The following is a 14,578-nucleotide window of genomic DNA, read 5'->3' on the forward strand; positions in this document are numbered from 1 at the left end:
TGGTATTTGAATAATTTCTTTTTTTCTGCCCCCCTCACAGCGCTTTCAGGTCTGTGTAGTGCTTTCCTGTGCAGTCCATGTCCTAGAACTGGCCTGCTTTTTTTAGGACAGAAATGTCATGAATCGGTTTGCAGTGAATTGAGTGCTTGAGACAGTTGTCAGAGTAGCAGCCGTGTTAGTCTGTATCCGCGAAAAGAAAAGGAGGACTTGTGGCACCTTAGAGACCAACAAATTTATTTGAGCATAAGCTTTCGTGAGCTACAGCTCACTGCATCAGATGCATGAGACAGTTGTGTTAATAGTACAGTTAAACTTTAATACACACAATGGGTACAGTCTGGGCAGAGGTAGTACAGGTCTATGCGTGCCCTTGCCAGTTTGCCTGAACCCTAACCTGACACTACTGCCTTTCATTCCCAAAGGGTAGTTGAGTCTCATGGCCTCTCCAGTTCTCTTGTCTAGTTTTCTCAGCCTGCAAAGAACAAAGTTTTATTGGTGGACATGTGTCCACTAGAAAGTGGACTGAGACCTACCAGTTCCTTTTACCTAGTCTAATAAACCGCAATTCTGTAAGTATTTCTGGTCACTGTTATATGTTAGGTTTGCTCTGGGGGAGAGAGGAGAATCTTTAGCTATCTATTTAGGGTGTTTTACAGGCTTTTTATGCTATTCTGGCAGAGCAAATGTACCTCGATGGCAGCTGAGCATCTGGCCTGCGCTGCTTAAATGAGAGCATTTAAGTGATTGCAGCTACTGTAGAAAGTGAAGTTCACACAACGCTAAGATGAACAGGGAATGTTCCTCTCTCTGACTGGCTACAGATGCAGTAATTCAGCCAGTTCATTTGCTGTGAATGAAAAATCAAAAAGATGAGAAAATTCTCTCCACTATAATTCACCAACAAACACTTGGACTTAATTGATACATAACTTCTAAAAAAGTTAATAGAACTCTAACTTGTATATAAAGTATTCAGGTAAGGAAATCAAAATTAAAATGTGTACCCCATCCTTAATTCTGCCCCTCAACTCTAACCTGTCTTCCAAGTAATTAGACCCACCCCCAAAAGTGAACTGTTTTTTGTAAATGAATTACAATAGTATGTTATGGTATGGTGTTGTGTCATGAGATACCCAGCACTTAGGGACATGGGGACATCAGGTCTGCTTTGCAGAGTATCTCCTATGTGGAGTTCACCCTTGAATGTAGTGTTAATGGGGTACAACGAGGTCTCCAGACCGTAGTGGGGTGGTAAATGGGGTGGCATGTGGAATGTAAAATGGAAGATACAGCAGTCTGCAATAGAGAGGAAGGAATGGGTCTAAAGCTCGTAAGTAGTGGGGAGATCATAGTTTGCTGGGCAACTCTGTAGCTTTCTGTGGTATAGTGGACTGGAGGAGGTTGGGTCTGTGAAGCATATTTGAATATGAAATAGATTAAGTAGTTGTTTGGTGGGGGTGAGAACAGGAGACTATGGTATTGAAGACATTTGTAGTTCTTGAGTGCTTGGAAAGGAAGTTGCAGAAAAATGAAGAAACTTTATCATAAAGCAGGTGTTTCAATTGACGAGAAGTGGTAAGGATGCTTGTCCATTTTCAGAAAAGCCAGGGAATAAGAATAGGATGTTCTAATAATTCCCTCATTAGTCCTTTCTCAGACTTTAGAAGCCCCTTTTGGTTTTGCCTGTGGAGTTTACTAGTGTCTGTGTGGAAGCGGTAAGCTCTACCATGTTTCTCCAGTTTGTAATTGGCTTGAACCCTAGTTATTGACTTAATGGTGCCAACAAGGATTGCGGGCATCACACAGTCCTTAGAAGGTGAAGTGTCTGTAGTGCTCAACGTAGAGCACATCAAACAGTCTGTAAGTACCATGTAGACTGCTGTGTTGAACCCTTATTCTCCAGGTCTGGGACTATAAACCTTGTGACTCTGCAGGCATTGCCTGCAGACCTTAAAAGCTCCGTGCATAACGTTGTATAGCTTATATAATAGAACCCAAAAAAAGTTGAGGACCAAGTGGAATTTCTAAACGGGTTGTTTTTGAGCTGACCATACTAAAGAAGACTTTTGGAATTGTGTGTGTTTGGGGTGTGTTTTGGGTATGGTTTGGTTCTGTTGTGGTTTTTTTTTTTTGGTCCAAGTTCTGTATCTTAAATACTTTATTTCATTATTGTAAAACTTGCCCCAAAATACACTCTTCTGGCTGGAGAACAAACCAGGGGAAAAGCCAGACAAAATTTTCCTCTTTAAAAAATTAGATGGAGTCAAAAATCAGGCTTTATTTATAATTGCGTAAAAAGCTTTACAACTTTCACTATTGGTTGGGTTTTGTAACACAATCTTCAAGTCTAAAGCATATCTAGAACAAATAGGGGGAAGGTGTAGAGGCTCCACCATGGATGAATGGGTAAGAGTGATTTTTGTCAACTTTTGCACTTTTGGGAATCGGGGACAGGCATGGGCCTGTCCATCTCCCATTATAAGGTAGAGCAGCACCTGGTGCTCTAACTAAAGCTTGTGATGCAAGAGTCCGTAGTAGCTAGAGCACAGTGCATCCTGGCTATGCCCCTTCCCTTTTCAACCCATTTTTTCTATGCCCTTACCCTGGGGACTGTGTGGGGCGGTATTAGACAGATGTAATTCCCATGCGGTGCAATTTGTTGACTTTGGTCGGTCCCTTTACTTTGGACCTTCTATGGTACTCTGGCAGACTAGCCCAGACTCTGGAGAATTACTATCCTAAGCTTATGTATTTTTTGTTGATCCATCCTGATATTTGCTTAAAAAATGAGCTAGTGTCTGATAGTGAGAGATGGTGATTCCCTTTTCATATAAAACAAAAACCTTTATTTTGAGCACAAACTACCATAAGCAGCTTCCTCTTATTGGTCATGCTAGGACTTGCAGCTCCCACCCTGAGAAAGACAAGTCCCCCTGCCCCTCCTCCTTTGGGTGTTGAATTGTGTGATTTCAGGCATGGTTTTGTTGTGGTGTGAAAAGGTTTTAGCTGCCCGAGTCCCTGTTTGTCAGCAGAGCTGACAAACCCGTGCTGGCATGATCTAGGATTGGGCAACCAATTGCAGCTGGAACACTTATCATTTCAGAGTCCCTGTGGGCTTCCGCTATCAGGTCACATCCCAAAATAACACTGGGCAGTATTTCAAGTGAAGAAACTATGGCTTTGGGGCTGCAGCCAGCCTGGAGTGTGAGATTCTGTGTGAAATAGTTGGAATCCCTCCAGCGTTTTTGATCTGCATGGCAGATGAGCAATAAACTGCATAAAAAACACATTGGAAACACGTGAGGAAATTCTCCAGACCCTGACGTTTCCTTCAAGTTGGCAGAGTTACTGTTGTTGATCCTCACCTCCTGTCTCTCGTTGTGACTGGCTGGGCTCAGAGGAGGAGAGAAGAGGGAGAGCCCTGTTAGTGGTGCTGTTACGTAGTTCTAAGTCTGTCTGTGAAAGCCTTACAGAGGGCAAATAAAGTTTGTGCCTGATCCAAAGCCCATTGAAGTCAATGGGTCTCTGTTACCTGCAGTGAGCTTTGGATCAGGGACTTCGTGCTAAAACCTGTCCCAGAAGCAGACTGTGGAGGGGAAGCTTTATTGCATTTTTCTTTGTGTTGCACTTCATTAAATTGCATTTTAAAGTTTTCCAGGTGTTCGGGCCTGATTAAAAGATACTCTAGTTATTTGAATGATAGCCAGTCTGAGAAACTAATCTGGTCAGATGGAAACTGGATGAGTCTTGGCCATAGTTAAGATTTATGGTCCTAGTTTTACCATTTCGTTACTTCTCCCCCGTGGAAGTCAAATTCCTGTGAAATTTTATAAATACCACATGACAGCTTTGAAATCCTAACCTTAAAAAAAGACCGTGTATCTGATGGAGTTTCTCTCCATTGGCAGATGGCTGCATTGCTGGAGTTTATAAACTTCAGTGGCTAAATCATTCAGCCTAAGGGAGGTTAGATGCAACTGGCACAGTATTTTCATTAGGATGCTATTGTCCTATTTCCTATTATATTGTCCTATAATATACATGGTGTTTTAACATACAAGCTTTACACACCTATTAAATAGTCTGTCAGAAAAGTACAGTGGGCTTACATGTCAGTGTTCCTTAATTTCTTTAACTTACGCATATGATAGAGGTCTGTAAAATCATGACTGGTGTGGAGAAAGTTAGTAAGGAAGTGTTATTCATGCCTTCTCGGAACACACAAACTAGGGGGTCACCCAATGAAATGAATAGGCAGCAGGTTTAAAACAAACAGAAGGGAGTATTTCTTCACACAGCACACAGTCAACCTGTGGAACTCTCTGCCAGAGGATGTTGTGAAGGCCAAGACTATAACAGGGTTCAAAAAAAGAAAAGTTCATGGAGGATAGGTCCATCAGCCTGGCTAATAGCCATTGGGCAGGGATGGTGTCCCTAGCTTCTGTTTGCCAGAGCTGGGAATAGGCAACAGGGAATGGATCACGTGATGATGACCTGTTCTGTTTGTTCCCTCTGGGGCATCTGCATTGGCCATTGTCAGAAGGCTGGATACTGGGCTAGATGGACCTTTGGTCTGACCCAGTCTGGCTGTTCTTATGTAAGGCCACTGCTGCTTCTGCCGACTTGTATAAGATGAATGTCCAGGACCTGATTTTTCTATGTTAGGCCCTTTTATGCCACCGTCCAGTGTAAAGTGGCCTTACGTCCAATTTAACACAGGTAAGCATATTTAAGTTAATAAATTCCCAAATTAAGCTAAATGTATGTAAACCAGTTAAAATATATCCACATAAGACATGCAGCAGGTTAGCTAAGCCTTTGTGTGTAGATGAGTCTAGGACATAGACTTCAAATATTTAATCGTTTAAATTAACTAGAGTTGAGGTTCAAACACCTTTTAATGTTTCCTCCTTTCAGTATCTCAGTGCTTCACTTCCTCACACCATGTACCTATCTATATATTTCCAGTATAAGCCACATGCCCTACTGTTGTAGCCTTTACTCTGCCCACTGATAACTTACAAACATCAGTCTCGTCACATAGCAACCACTGATCTCCTCAAACTCTTTTTGGAAGAAGACAGATATAGCACCCTGCCTTTTACCTGCCAAAGATCAGAGGTGTGTCCCTGCCACACTCCTGCTGTTGTCACATTTCTCCCTCAGTGTACAGTCCCCAAACACGCATAATTTACAATCGTTTCCAGTATTCATTCTCTCTTATTTATAGATGTACTTTTCCAGCAGAAGTCTGAGTAGATATCTACTATGACCTGACCTCTACTGTGTAACATCCGCAGAGTACTATACTTCATTCTCTAAAACAACGCTGACATAGTTTACGAGTGGGGTTTTTCCATTGCCTGTGGTGATCTGGACTCTCAATTCCCCTTTAATTGTAATGGGAATCGAGCATCCAGACCCCCCCCCCCCCCAACAACTTGGATAATTTCAGCCTAAAAGTATTTTAAAGTACTTAAGAGAAATGCAAGCCTTCATCATGTGGATTCACCCCATTGTAGTGGTGTTAGATCAGAGTTAAGGATGTTCGCGTACTTAACTCTGGATTTCCTTGCTTTCAAGCATGCAGCTTGTTATAACTACATTCAAATAAAGTCTTTTAGCAGAACTAATTGATACACTTCTGTAGTCTCCTTAATGGTGTCTTACATTTTTTTTTTTTTTTTTTTGGCTTGAAATAAAGGAACAAAATCAGATAATGTTATGTGGTGTATTGGGTTTTCTCCTCAAAGTATCTATAAATAAGGTTGCATTCTTTTCCTGGCTGTTCCACAATTTTCCAGTATAATGTTGTTTAAGTCACTTAAATGGAAGTTGTAAAGTGGGAGGAAGAGAGCTTGCCCCTTTTGTGTTTGTGGTTGTATTTTAATTGTGATTCTTTATCGAACTTCCACTTACGTTTCACGTTAAGAATTCAGATCTTATCTTCTTGTCTTTCCTGGAAGACTCTGACAACTGTGGAGAAACTAGTAAGATTGTAACATTACAACACTAAGGAAGTAAAACCCAAGCCATGCAGTAGAAAAGGGATTTTTAGACACTTAATTTGTTTCTTAAATTTACCTATTTAATCAAAACACCTCACAAGCATTTGGGAGAAAAGATTTGGTTACAGATTTAACATAGTCTCTCCAGTTAAGGAAACATCTATCAAAGCCAGAGAAGTCAAGATTTAGATATTTTTTCTAAGATTACAAAAAGGCAGACATCTTTTGGTTAAAGAAACCTTTCAGACCATTATACATGGTGTGTGTGTGGCTTTTTTTCCCCCGCAATCTTTTTTCCTTTTGCATATCACCTTTATGCCTGTTCTATAAAACTGAAATTAACTCCTTTTTGTTATGGGAGTGTTGTGAAGCAATATTTATAAAATGCTTTTCAGTTCTTTGATGGAAGGTGCTAGACAAGTCCAAAGTATTAACAGATTAAGACCTAACTGGCTGTTTGGGCATACTAAATTTGGGGTTAATACTGAAGCTGCAGTTGTAACATTCCCACTTAATGACATGGGGTTGTGATACATGTCTCTAATGTGACCCCAAACACAAATGGGTTAGGATAATGTGAGCGACTTGTCTGAACTCATAGATTGAAGAAGAAATGTAATTCCTACATAACGAGGAATTTGTCCTGAAGCCCCAAAGTAAGATGAGAAGATTTTTCTTGGATTTGAGGTTAATACTCCTGAATGTGAGTGACTAAGAACCAATAATGGCTGTATGTAAGGTACTGTCTTCAGGCCTTCTTGGAGAGACGAGTTGTATTTTGTTTAGACTGGGAGCTTTGCCATCAACCATACTGAGACTGATCAGCAGAGAGACGGGAAAGTCATCGGATCTTGTAAACTTTGTTTTTAGGATTTTTCTGAACTATCATATCTTTGATTGAAATAAAAAGAAAAGCAGACCTACTACTGAGACTGCCTTGCAAGACATCGTCTTAATACAAATGGAAGTGGTAATAAAAAGTTGAGAATAGTGGGCCTGAGGTCATGCCAGCAAAGGATTGGATTGGCATTTCCATCTTAAATGTGCCAGTTAACACTTGCTGGAGGTGTGGGGTGTTTTGAAAAATGGGTCCAAATTCTGCCATTAAAATCAGTGGAAATTGCAGTGGTGCAAGAGAGGGCAGTGCTGCAAGAGAATGAGACTCTGTTCATATGCCACTCCCACTTATACACACCCATTTTCGACACAGTGATTTCTTTGCCTACCCAGTCTCCAACCGTGACGTACCCTAACCATTTTCTAGCATAGACAGGAATCGCTTCACTCTTGTCTTGTGCATTCAGGTCTCCCTTTCCCTGAATGTTCAGTGAAGTGCTGTGTATTCAGCCTGAGGATGGGAACATGCTGACAAGCAGGTGCTTTAGAGTGACAAGGCCTCTCGTTTGCCTCTGATAACCCTTACCCACCCCAATGCAGGCAGGGCCTCAGACCTGAAGTACTGCAAAGTTATCTGAACTGTGGAGAGTGGTATTAGCCCAGCCAATGAGGATGGGACTAAACTGTCTAAGCCATGTTTAGCAATTGTGTCCTGACTTTTCTGAATTATGTTTTTAAAATGTGGTTTGGCCTTATTCATATGTCCCCCACTTGGTTACCTGATTGACTCCTCCACATCCATCGCTGACAATTTTGGACAGGCATCAGAGTTGCCATTTTTTTTAGTTTCCCAAATTGCTTTCCAACTTCTTGTCTCCTTTGGTCTAGGGCTGCCGTGCCCATTCCTCCTAGCTCCTGTGAGCTCCCCTTTGTCCCTGCACCTATTTACGTGACTCCCCACCGTCCATTACTGTAGAATGTATCTTTACAACACCCCCTGTGAAGTGTGGATGTAATTGTATCCACACCTCACAAATGAGGGGAACTGAGAGAGAGAGACACCGTGACCTGCCCCAAGATTTCACAGGATGTCTGTAGTAGAACAGGGGGTTGAATCCAGACCTTACAACTGCCAGTCCAGTGCTTTAACCACAAGACCAATTACCTTGGTATTCTGTTGTCCCTAATCACGGAAAGGCAGATTGTCCATGCTGTACACCTGCTATTACACAAATACTATAAAACTAGCTGTCTTCAAAATAAAGATGTCTATGAAAAGATGCGAAAATGTTTTTAGCACAATCGTTGTAAATCAGATTAGGATATTATGGTCACATGGCTCCTCCTAACAGATGCAAAGGATAATGTGCACGAGTTTAGGCCAGAGGTAGGTACAGAGCAAAGCTAACTTGATGTCTGTCCTTGTTTCAAAGTAAATGTGAAATGTAGGCTAAAATGTGGCCCATTCCTAAATCTTCAGCATCATCTTCTGCTCTTTCAGTGATGCCAGCTGCAAAGCACTGTTCATTTCCTTTTCCCACTTCTGTGCCTTTCTTCATGCTTCCTCTTCTGTTTGGAATGTCCTCCTAAAACTGGTTTTCCAAGCCTTTCTCTCCTCATCCAAGTACATCCTAAGACTCTACTTCTGCATTTCCTATAAAAAAAAATATTTAAACTATCATTCCAAAAAAACCCAAAACCCTACTTAAAATTAGTTTCATGCAGGATAAGAAATAAGAACCAGATCGAGGAAAAACCTGTACAATGTTTGTTCAGTAAACTGTTACGGTGCTTCACTTTATATGAACAAATTCAGGAAGCAACGGTTCTTATGTAAAGAATAAAAAATCTGAATCCTTTAATTTTAAACCTAAGGTTTGTATTTTAGAAATAAGGAAAATAAGATTTCTGGTAGGGTCAGAACCCTTATTACACTATTCCTTGGGTTTCCGCAAAGAGGGAGTTACTCATTCCCCACCCACCTGTCCACCATTAGTATGTGTGTGTGTGAGAGAGAGAGATGGGGAGCACATCGCCATATATTATCTCCTCCAACTTTTCCCAGTATGTTAGGTCGTGTGTGGTGGTGGTTGGTTGTTTTTTTTAATCATAGAGCTTAATCTCTTAATGGCAGGGACTGTCTTCGCACGTGGGTTATTGCAAGTACCAAGGTACTTGAATAATAGCCATGAGTTGAGGTTCCCCTACCCACCTGCACATGCAGTATCCAGACAATTTACCGATTGTTCACCGGCTGCAATTTTCCAGCAACTCTTGTGCCAATTTAGGGCATTGAAACTAGTTCAGAGAAGACTGCTGTCTCCTGGTTCAAGGTGGACGTGTGCAGTAGGGGAGAGCCTTCTCTGTTCTTGCCTTCAATAATGCCTGAAACTTAATGCTGCAGAAAGAAATGGCTAATTTCTGATTTCGGTGAAGAAAGGGAAGTGGGAAATGTTTCATGGTTTTCTTTTAAATCTGTATTTTAGTTTTTCTTTTTTCTCAAGAAAGAAGCTGCCCAGCCTACCTGAGGCCTCAGAGTGGACTGGGGTTAGGCAGGAGTTCTCAAACTCTTTCAAAGGGTGAGCCACTCTTCTGTCATGGACCACTTCCCTTCACCTAGTCATCACATAGACAACCTCTTCTCCTGTTTGCAATCATATACATGCCTGTGGCAACTACATCACTTGCTTATGTAGGAACTTACTTTTATCCTCTTTTAATGCAACCTAGCAGCTGAGACACATTTGAGAATTGGCACCCATGTGACCAACTAGCTTTCTGGACCACCAGTCAGCACTCCACAGACCATAGCTGGGGAACTTCTGGATGTGTGGGGGGGAGGACAGAGTAAGATGCATTTATCCGTTAACTAGGTGTGAGCTACAGCCTTCATCATTGACAATAACATGAGCTGGCTTGATTGATTTTCTATTTGTTTGTAGTTTGCCTAGGAGAAGAATTCAGTGAATTCTGTAATAGACGCTTCTCTTTCCTGGTGATGTGCGGGAGAACAATTGCTCTGCCTCGTAACCTTTTTTTTTTTTTTGTCTGATCCGCTTTTCTGTGCACTACAGGATCTGTCTGGTTCCATAGATGATCTACCCATGGGTACAGAAGGAGCCCTGAGTCCTGGAGTAAGCACGTCAGGGATTTCAAGCAGTCAAGGAGAGCAGAGTAACCCAGCTCAGTCTCCTTTCTCTCCGCATACCTCGCCTCACCTCCCAGGAATCAGAGGGCCCTCCCCTTCCCCCGTTGGCTCTCCTGCTAGTGTTGCCCAGTCGCGTTCTGGTCCACTCTCACCTGCTGCCGTACCAGGTAAAGGTATTCTGTGTATCTCTGGATCTGCTGGTGTGACTGCGCTGTGCAGCTGAAGAGCCTGGGCTCAGTGAATTAAAATTTGGCAGTTTTAAAGAGAGGTTTACCAAGAGCAGCCCCACTTTCTGACGCTGTGGGTCTCAGGATCATTTAATTGCCTTAAAAATAAGGCTACAACTTGGAGGAGATTTTTAAATGTATGAACTAAGGTATCTCGCAGAGTAGCTGTGGTCTGTTGGCTTGCAAACTTGTAACATAATGTTAATTGTTTTATATGGAAAAGACTAATTTACCTCTGTCTTCTCCTCCCACACTTCCTTCGGTTGGCTTAACTCCCCCTCCCGCCACCTCCCCTTGGATTTTGTTGCTGCTCTATTGTTTAATGCTATGAGCCTAAGTCTCTATCAGCCATTTCTAGGTATTCTGCATTTTCTTGTGTATGTGCTTCTTGTGGCTAATGCTTTTCTATCCATGGTGCAGGCAATCAGATGCCACCCCGACCACCTAGTGGCCATTCGGACAGTATCATGCATCCTTCCATGAATCAGTCAAGCATAGTCCAAGATCGAGGTAGGAGTATGAGCATGTGTGTGTGGTGTTAAGATTTCTAAGTTTTAACAGTAGACTTCTAAATGTAAAGCAGGATATATACATAATAAAGATCTCCTGGACTTGTGCAAGCTTTGAAACCAGCCCCTTCCATATGAGGTGGAGATTGTGGGCTAAGATACTGTTTGTAAAGCTGGACCAGCTCTTTCAACTCAATTAGCGTTCAGAGCACATTGCAGTAAGGTTGCCCGTTGCTTGTCCTAGAGATTTTGCTTCGATTTAAGATGTTTCCTGCAGGTTTTTAAAACAAATTTCTCTGACTGCTGCATTTTCAAGAACGAAAACCTTAAACTTCAAAATGTGGGATGTTCACAACAGTTGTGGCTCTGTGCTCCATAAAAGGGAACAGATTCACTGGAAGATGGATACATGAGTAGGAGCCTCTCTCTTTATGGCTGCAGGCATATGTAGTACAATGGTCCCCACTAAAAATGCAACATTGGCTAGCTCATTACAGGTGCCATGGCATGCTACAGTTTTCCCCGAGTTAGAGTAGGCAATAGGTGTGGAATCTTTTGGCACATACGGTTGACTTTTTTTTTTATTTTAATGGCTGTTGCTTAACAAACAAACAACAACTTTGTCTGGGTTGTGTCATTAAAATGTTTGTGTGTGCAGTAATTCCAACAATTGGAATGAATAACTATCTCATTTGAATGTCTCATTGATCAGGTTACATGCAGAGGAATCCTCAGATGCCCCAGTACAGCTCCCCTCAGCCTGGCTCCGCCTTATCTCCACGTCAGTCTTCTGGAGGACAGATGCATGCTGGGATGGGACCTTATCAGCAGAATTCACTGGGAAGCTATGGGCCGCAGGGGGGTCAGTATGGTCCTCAAGGTAAGGCCGTGAACCAATCGGATAGAATGGGAAACTGATAGAGCTCCACTAAGTAAACATGTGGGCAGGAAAAAGGGCCCATATTCCCTGTAGTCTTTTTTTTTTTTTTTTTTTTTTTGCCTTCGTCAAATTGCATTTATTTGGACTGTTTAAAATGTGCAGCTCATGCAGCAACATCTGAAACCCTTGCCTGTCATGAAAGGGAGTGTGCTTTGTGTGTGTCACTCGGGAGCAAGGGTAAGACAGAGGGCTTTAAGGATTAAAGTACTTCTGCTACAGAATTCCTCTCCTGGTTTGAAAAATCTTCAGATGATTGTGCCCCCAAACTGCTGCTAATTCAGTTAACTTCAGCGGGGCAGAGCTTGACAAGAGCTGTACATCTTATGGCACTTTACCTGTGACCTCGCCATCTCGTCCTGGGCCGTTTGGCTCATTGTGTTCTGTGATGTGCTCAGGGGAGGTTCCTACTGCCTTTGAATTGATGTTGTTACTTGATTGTGTGTTTAGACCTATTTTATGTGGATTATAACCAGGTAAATTGACTGAGTTGAGGTGCTAAAATTCACCCATGTCCCTATGTTTTTATTAGTGATTTTAAAACAGCTGCAGATTTGAAGAGTTCTAATGAGTCACAAATCAAGTAGTTGAATGTGCTTTTTCTCCCCCTCCCCACCCTTCTCTCTGCAGGAGGTTATCCCAGGCAGCCAAACTATAATGCTATGCCTAATGCCAACTACCCCAGCCCAGGAATGGGGGGAAGTATAAACCCAATGGGAGCAGGGAGCCAGATTCATGGTCAGACTGGTGTGCAACCCTATACTGGGCTTCCCCCAGGAAGGATGAGCCATGCAGCCATAGGGAACAGGCCCTATGGACCCAACATGGCAAATATGCCTCCCCAGGTGGGGACAGGGATGTGCCCACCACCCGGTGGCATGAACCGGAAAGCACAAGAAGCAGCTGCTGCCGCCATGCATGCTGCTGCCAACTCCATCCAGAACAGGTAAGAAATGAGGCTGCCCTGTGTTGCTGTTCTTGCTTTCAACCCTTTCATATAGCACGTCCTATGATGTCAGACTAGCATGTGTTTTGAAACAAATCAAAGTTGGGAAACCCTGAATACAGGTTTCCTTAAAATGCCTGCAGAAGAGCAGGTCTTTAATCAGTCTGGAGAAGTTAGGAGGGGAGACTTATTTGAATCACTGTGCAATTAGCAATGTTCTGTGGCTTCTTTGTGTGTACAAAGAAAATCCGTTGTTCTTTGAGATCCGTGCAGTTTTGGTTTCTGGAGCTGTTGCACAGGTGAGAACAAGATACAGTGTGCCTGGAAGAGCCAATAAATCTAGCAGGCCATTATTCCAACTGTATTTGTCTGTTTTTTTGAGTCGAGGAGTTTAGACTTAAGTTGTGTCTGGTGCAGTTCACCTTTTCCTGTTGTGGGTCTTGATGAGCAGCAGACCTGAGGGGAGATATCTGGAATTCATTATTGGAGTCTGCAGGAAAGAGTAGGATGGCTGTAAAATCAGGTGGAGGTTGCATACAGAAGTCAACCAGGGTAGTCATGAGAGCAATGAATTCACGCACAAGTTGAGTCGCCTCTGCAGAGTAGAAGTTTTCTGGTTTGTCTTGTGTTATCAATGAGATCTGAACAAGCATTCTAGTCTCCCATTTCTGTTTGACAAGGCCTATCACCTGATTGTAAGGCTGTTGGATTAATAGTCCCAACCACAGATGTAAAGATAGAGATGCCCCTTCTATTGGAATGTGAGTTTGAGTTGGTATTAGGGTGTGGTGCTTTTGGGTATATCTGATATAGCAAAAAGGAGAGAGAGCAGTGGCTACAGTAGACTGGAGCAATGTACTTCCTGCTTGGACAGCAGGAGCAGCAATGTTTACGGTGACATTCCAGATCTGAGAGTTCCATCTCCTTTGGCAGGTAACTTAACACCTGCAACAGAGCAAGATTGGGGGCAAAACTTTCAAAAGCATTGAAGTTCCGTTTGCAAAATTGGTTGAGGTATTTTGGAGCTGAAGTCCCATTGACTTTCAGTGAGACTAAGACTGTCTACACTGCCGCAGTGCGGGCTCTGGGGATGTGTTGTGCTCTGAGGGCACAGGGATAAAATACTTGTGGCTGACCCAGGTCAGCTGACTTGGGCTCACGGTACTCGGGCTCTGGGGCTGAAAAATTGTTATGTTATATATGTTCAGGCTCGAATTGGAGCCTGAGCTCTGGAACTCTGCGAGGGGAGAGGATCCTAGAGCTCGGGCTCCAGCCTGAGCCCAAACATATAGACAGTGATTTTTAGCCCCACCAGCCCAGGCCAGCTGCAGCCTTGCTATGTATCTTTTATTACTGTATAGATGTACCTGAACTGCCCTGTGTGGACGCTCCTGGTGCCAATTAAAAGGAATTTAGTTTGCGTTAACATAGTCCCATTTGAAAGAGGACTACTCGTTCACCGCAGCAATGTCCACACGGAGCAGTTAGAGTGCAGCACTTCAGCATACTCTGAAGTTCACACCCCTGTAGTGTCCATGTTGTGGTGCAGTGTAGACAAGCATTCTGGCTTCAAAGTCACGTAAGTGCTCTTGTAGACTTTATTGTAGGTCAGTTTTGGTGGAAAAGTATTCTCATGGAACCAGTCACTTCCATTTCATGTTTCAACTGCAGGAAAGTCTCTGTTAGCAAAGCCCACTCTAGCAGAATACAAATCTTAATGCTTGATATTGAAAATGTACTTCTGCTCTCTCCTTCTCCTTTTTTCAGGCCTCCTGGCTATCCCAACATGAACCAAGGGGGGATGATGGGAACTGGAGCTCCTTATGGACAAGGAATTAACAGTATGGCTGGCATGATAAACCCCCAGGGTGCTCCATATCCTATGAGTGGGAATATGGCCAACAACTCGGCAGGTAAGCCAATGCTAACCCAAAAGAGGGCATTGGATTTCATGATACTGAATTGA

General features: G+C 42.8%; 1 protein-coding gene across 1 annotated transcript in view; it reads left to right on the plus strand.

Annotated features, from left to right (window-relative positions):
* Positions 1-14,578, plus strand: part of ARID1A (AT-rich interaction domain 1A) — a 78,663-nt gene that overhangs the window by 41,782 nt on the left and 22,303 nt on the right. The window contains exons 5-9 of the mRNA XM_073317971.2: positions 9,920-10,160; positions 10,641-10,730; positions 11,442-11,609; positions 12,297-12,612; positions 14,380-14,525. Of these exons, the coding sequence (XP_073174072.1) occupies positions 9,920-10,160; positions 10,641-10,730; positions 11,442-11,609; positions 12,297-12,612; positions 14,380-14,525 (961 nt within the window). The remainder of the gene's footprint in view (positions 1-9,919; positions 10,161-10,640; positions 10,731-11,441; positions 11,610-12,296; positions 12,613-14,379; positions 14,526-14,578) is intronic.

This window comes from Lepidochelys kempii, chromosome 19 (genome assembly GCF_965140285.1).
Source record: "Lepidochelys kempii isolate rLepKem1 chromosome 19, rLepKem1.hap1, whole genome shotgun sequence".
Classification (NCBI taxonomy): domain Eukaryota; kingdom Metazoa; phylum Chordata; order Testudines; family Cheloniidae; genus Lepidochelys; species Lepidochelys kempii.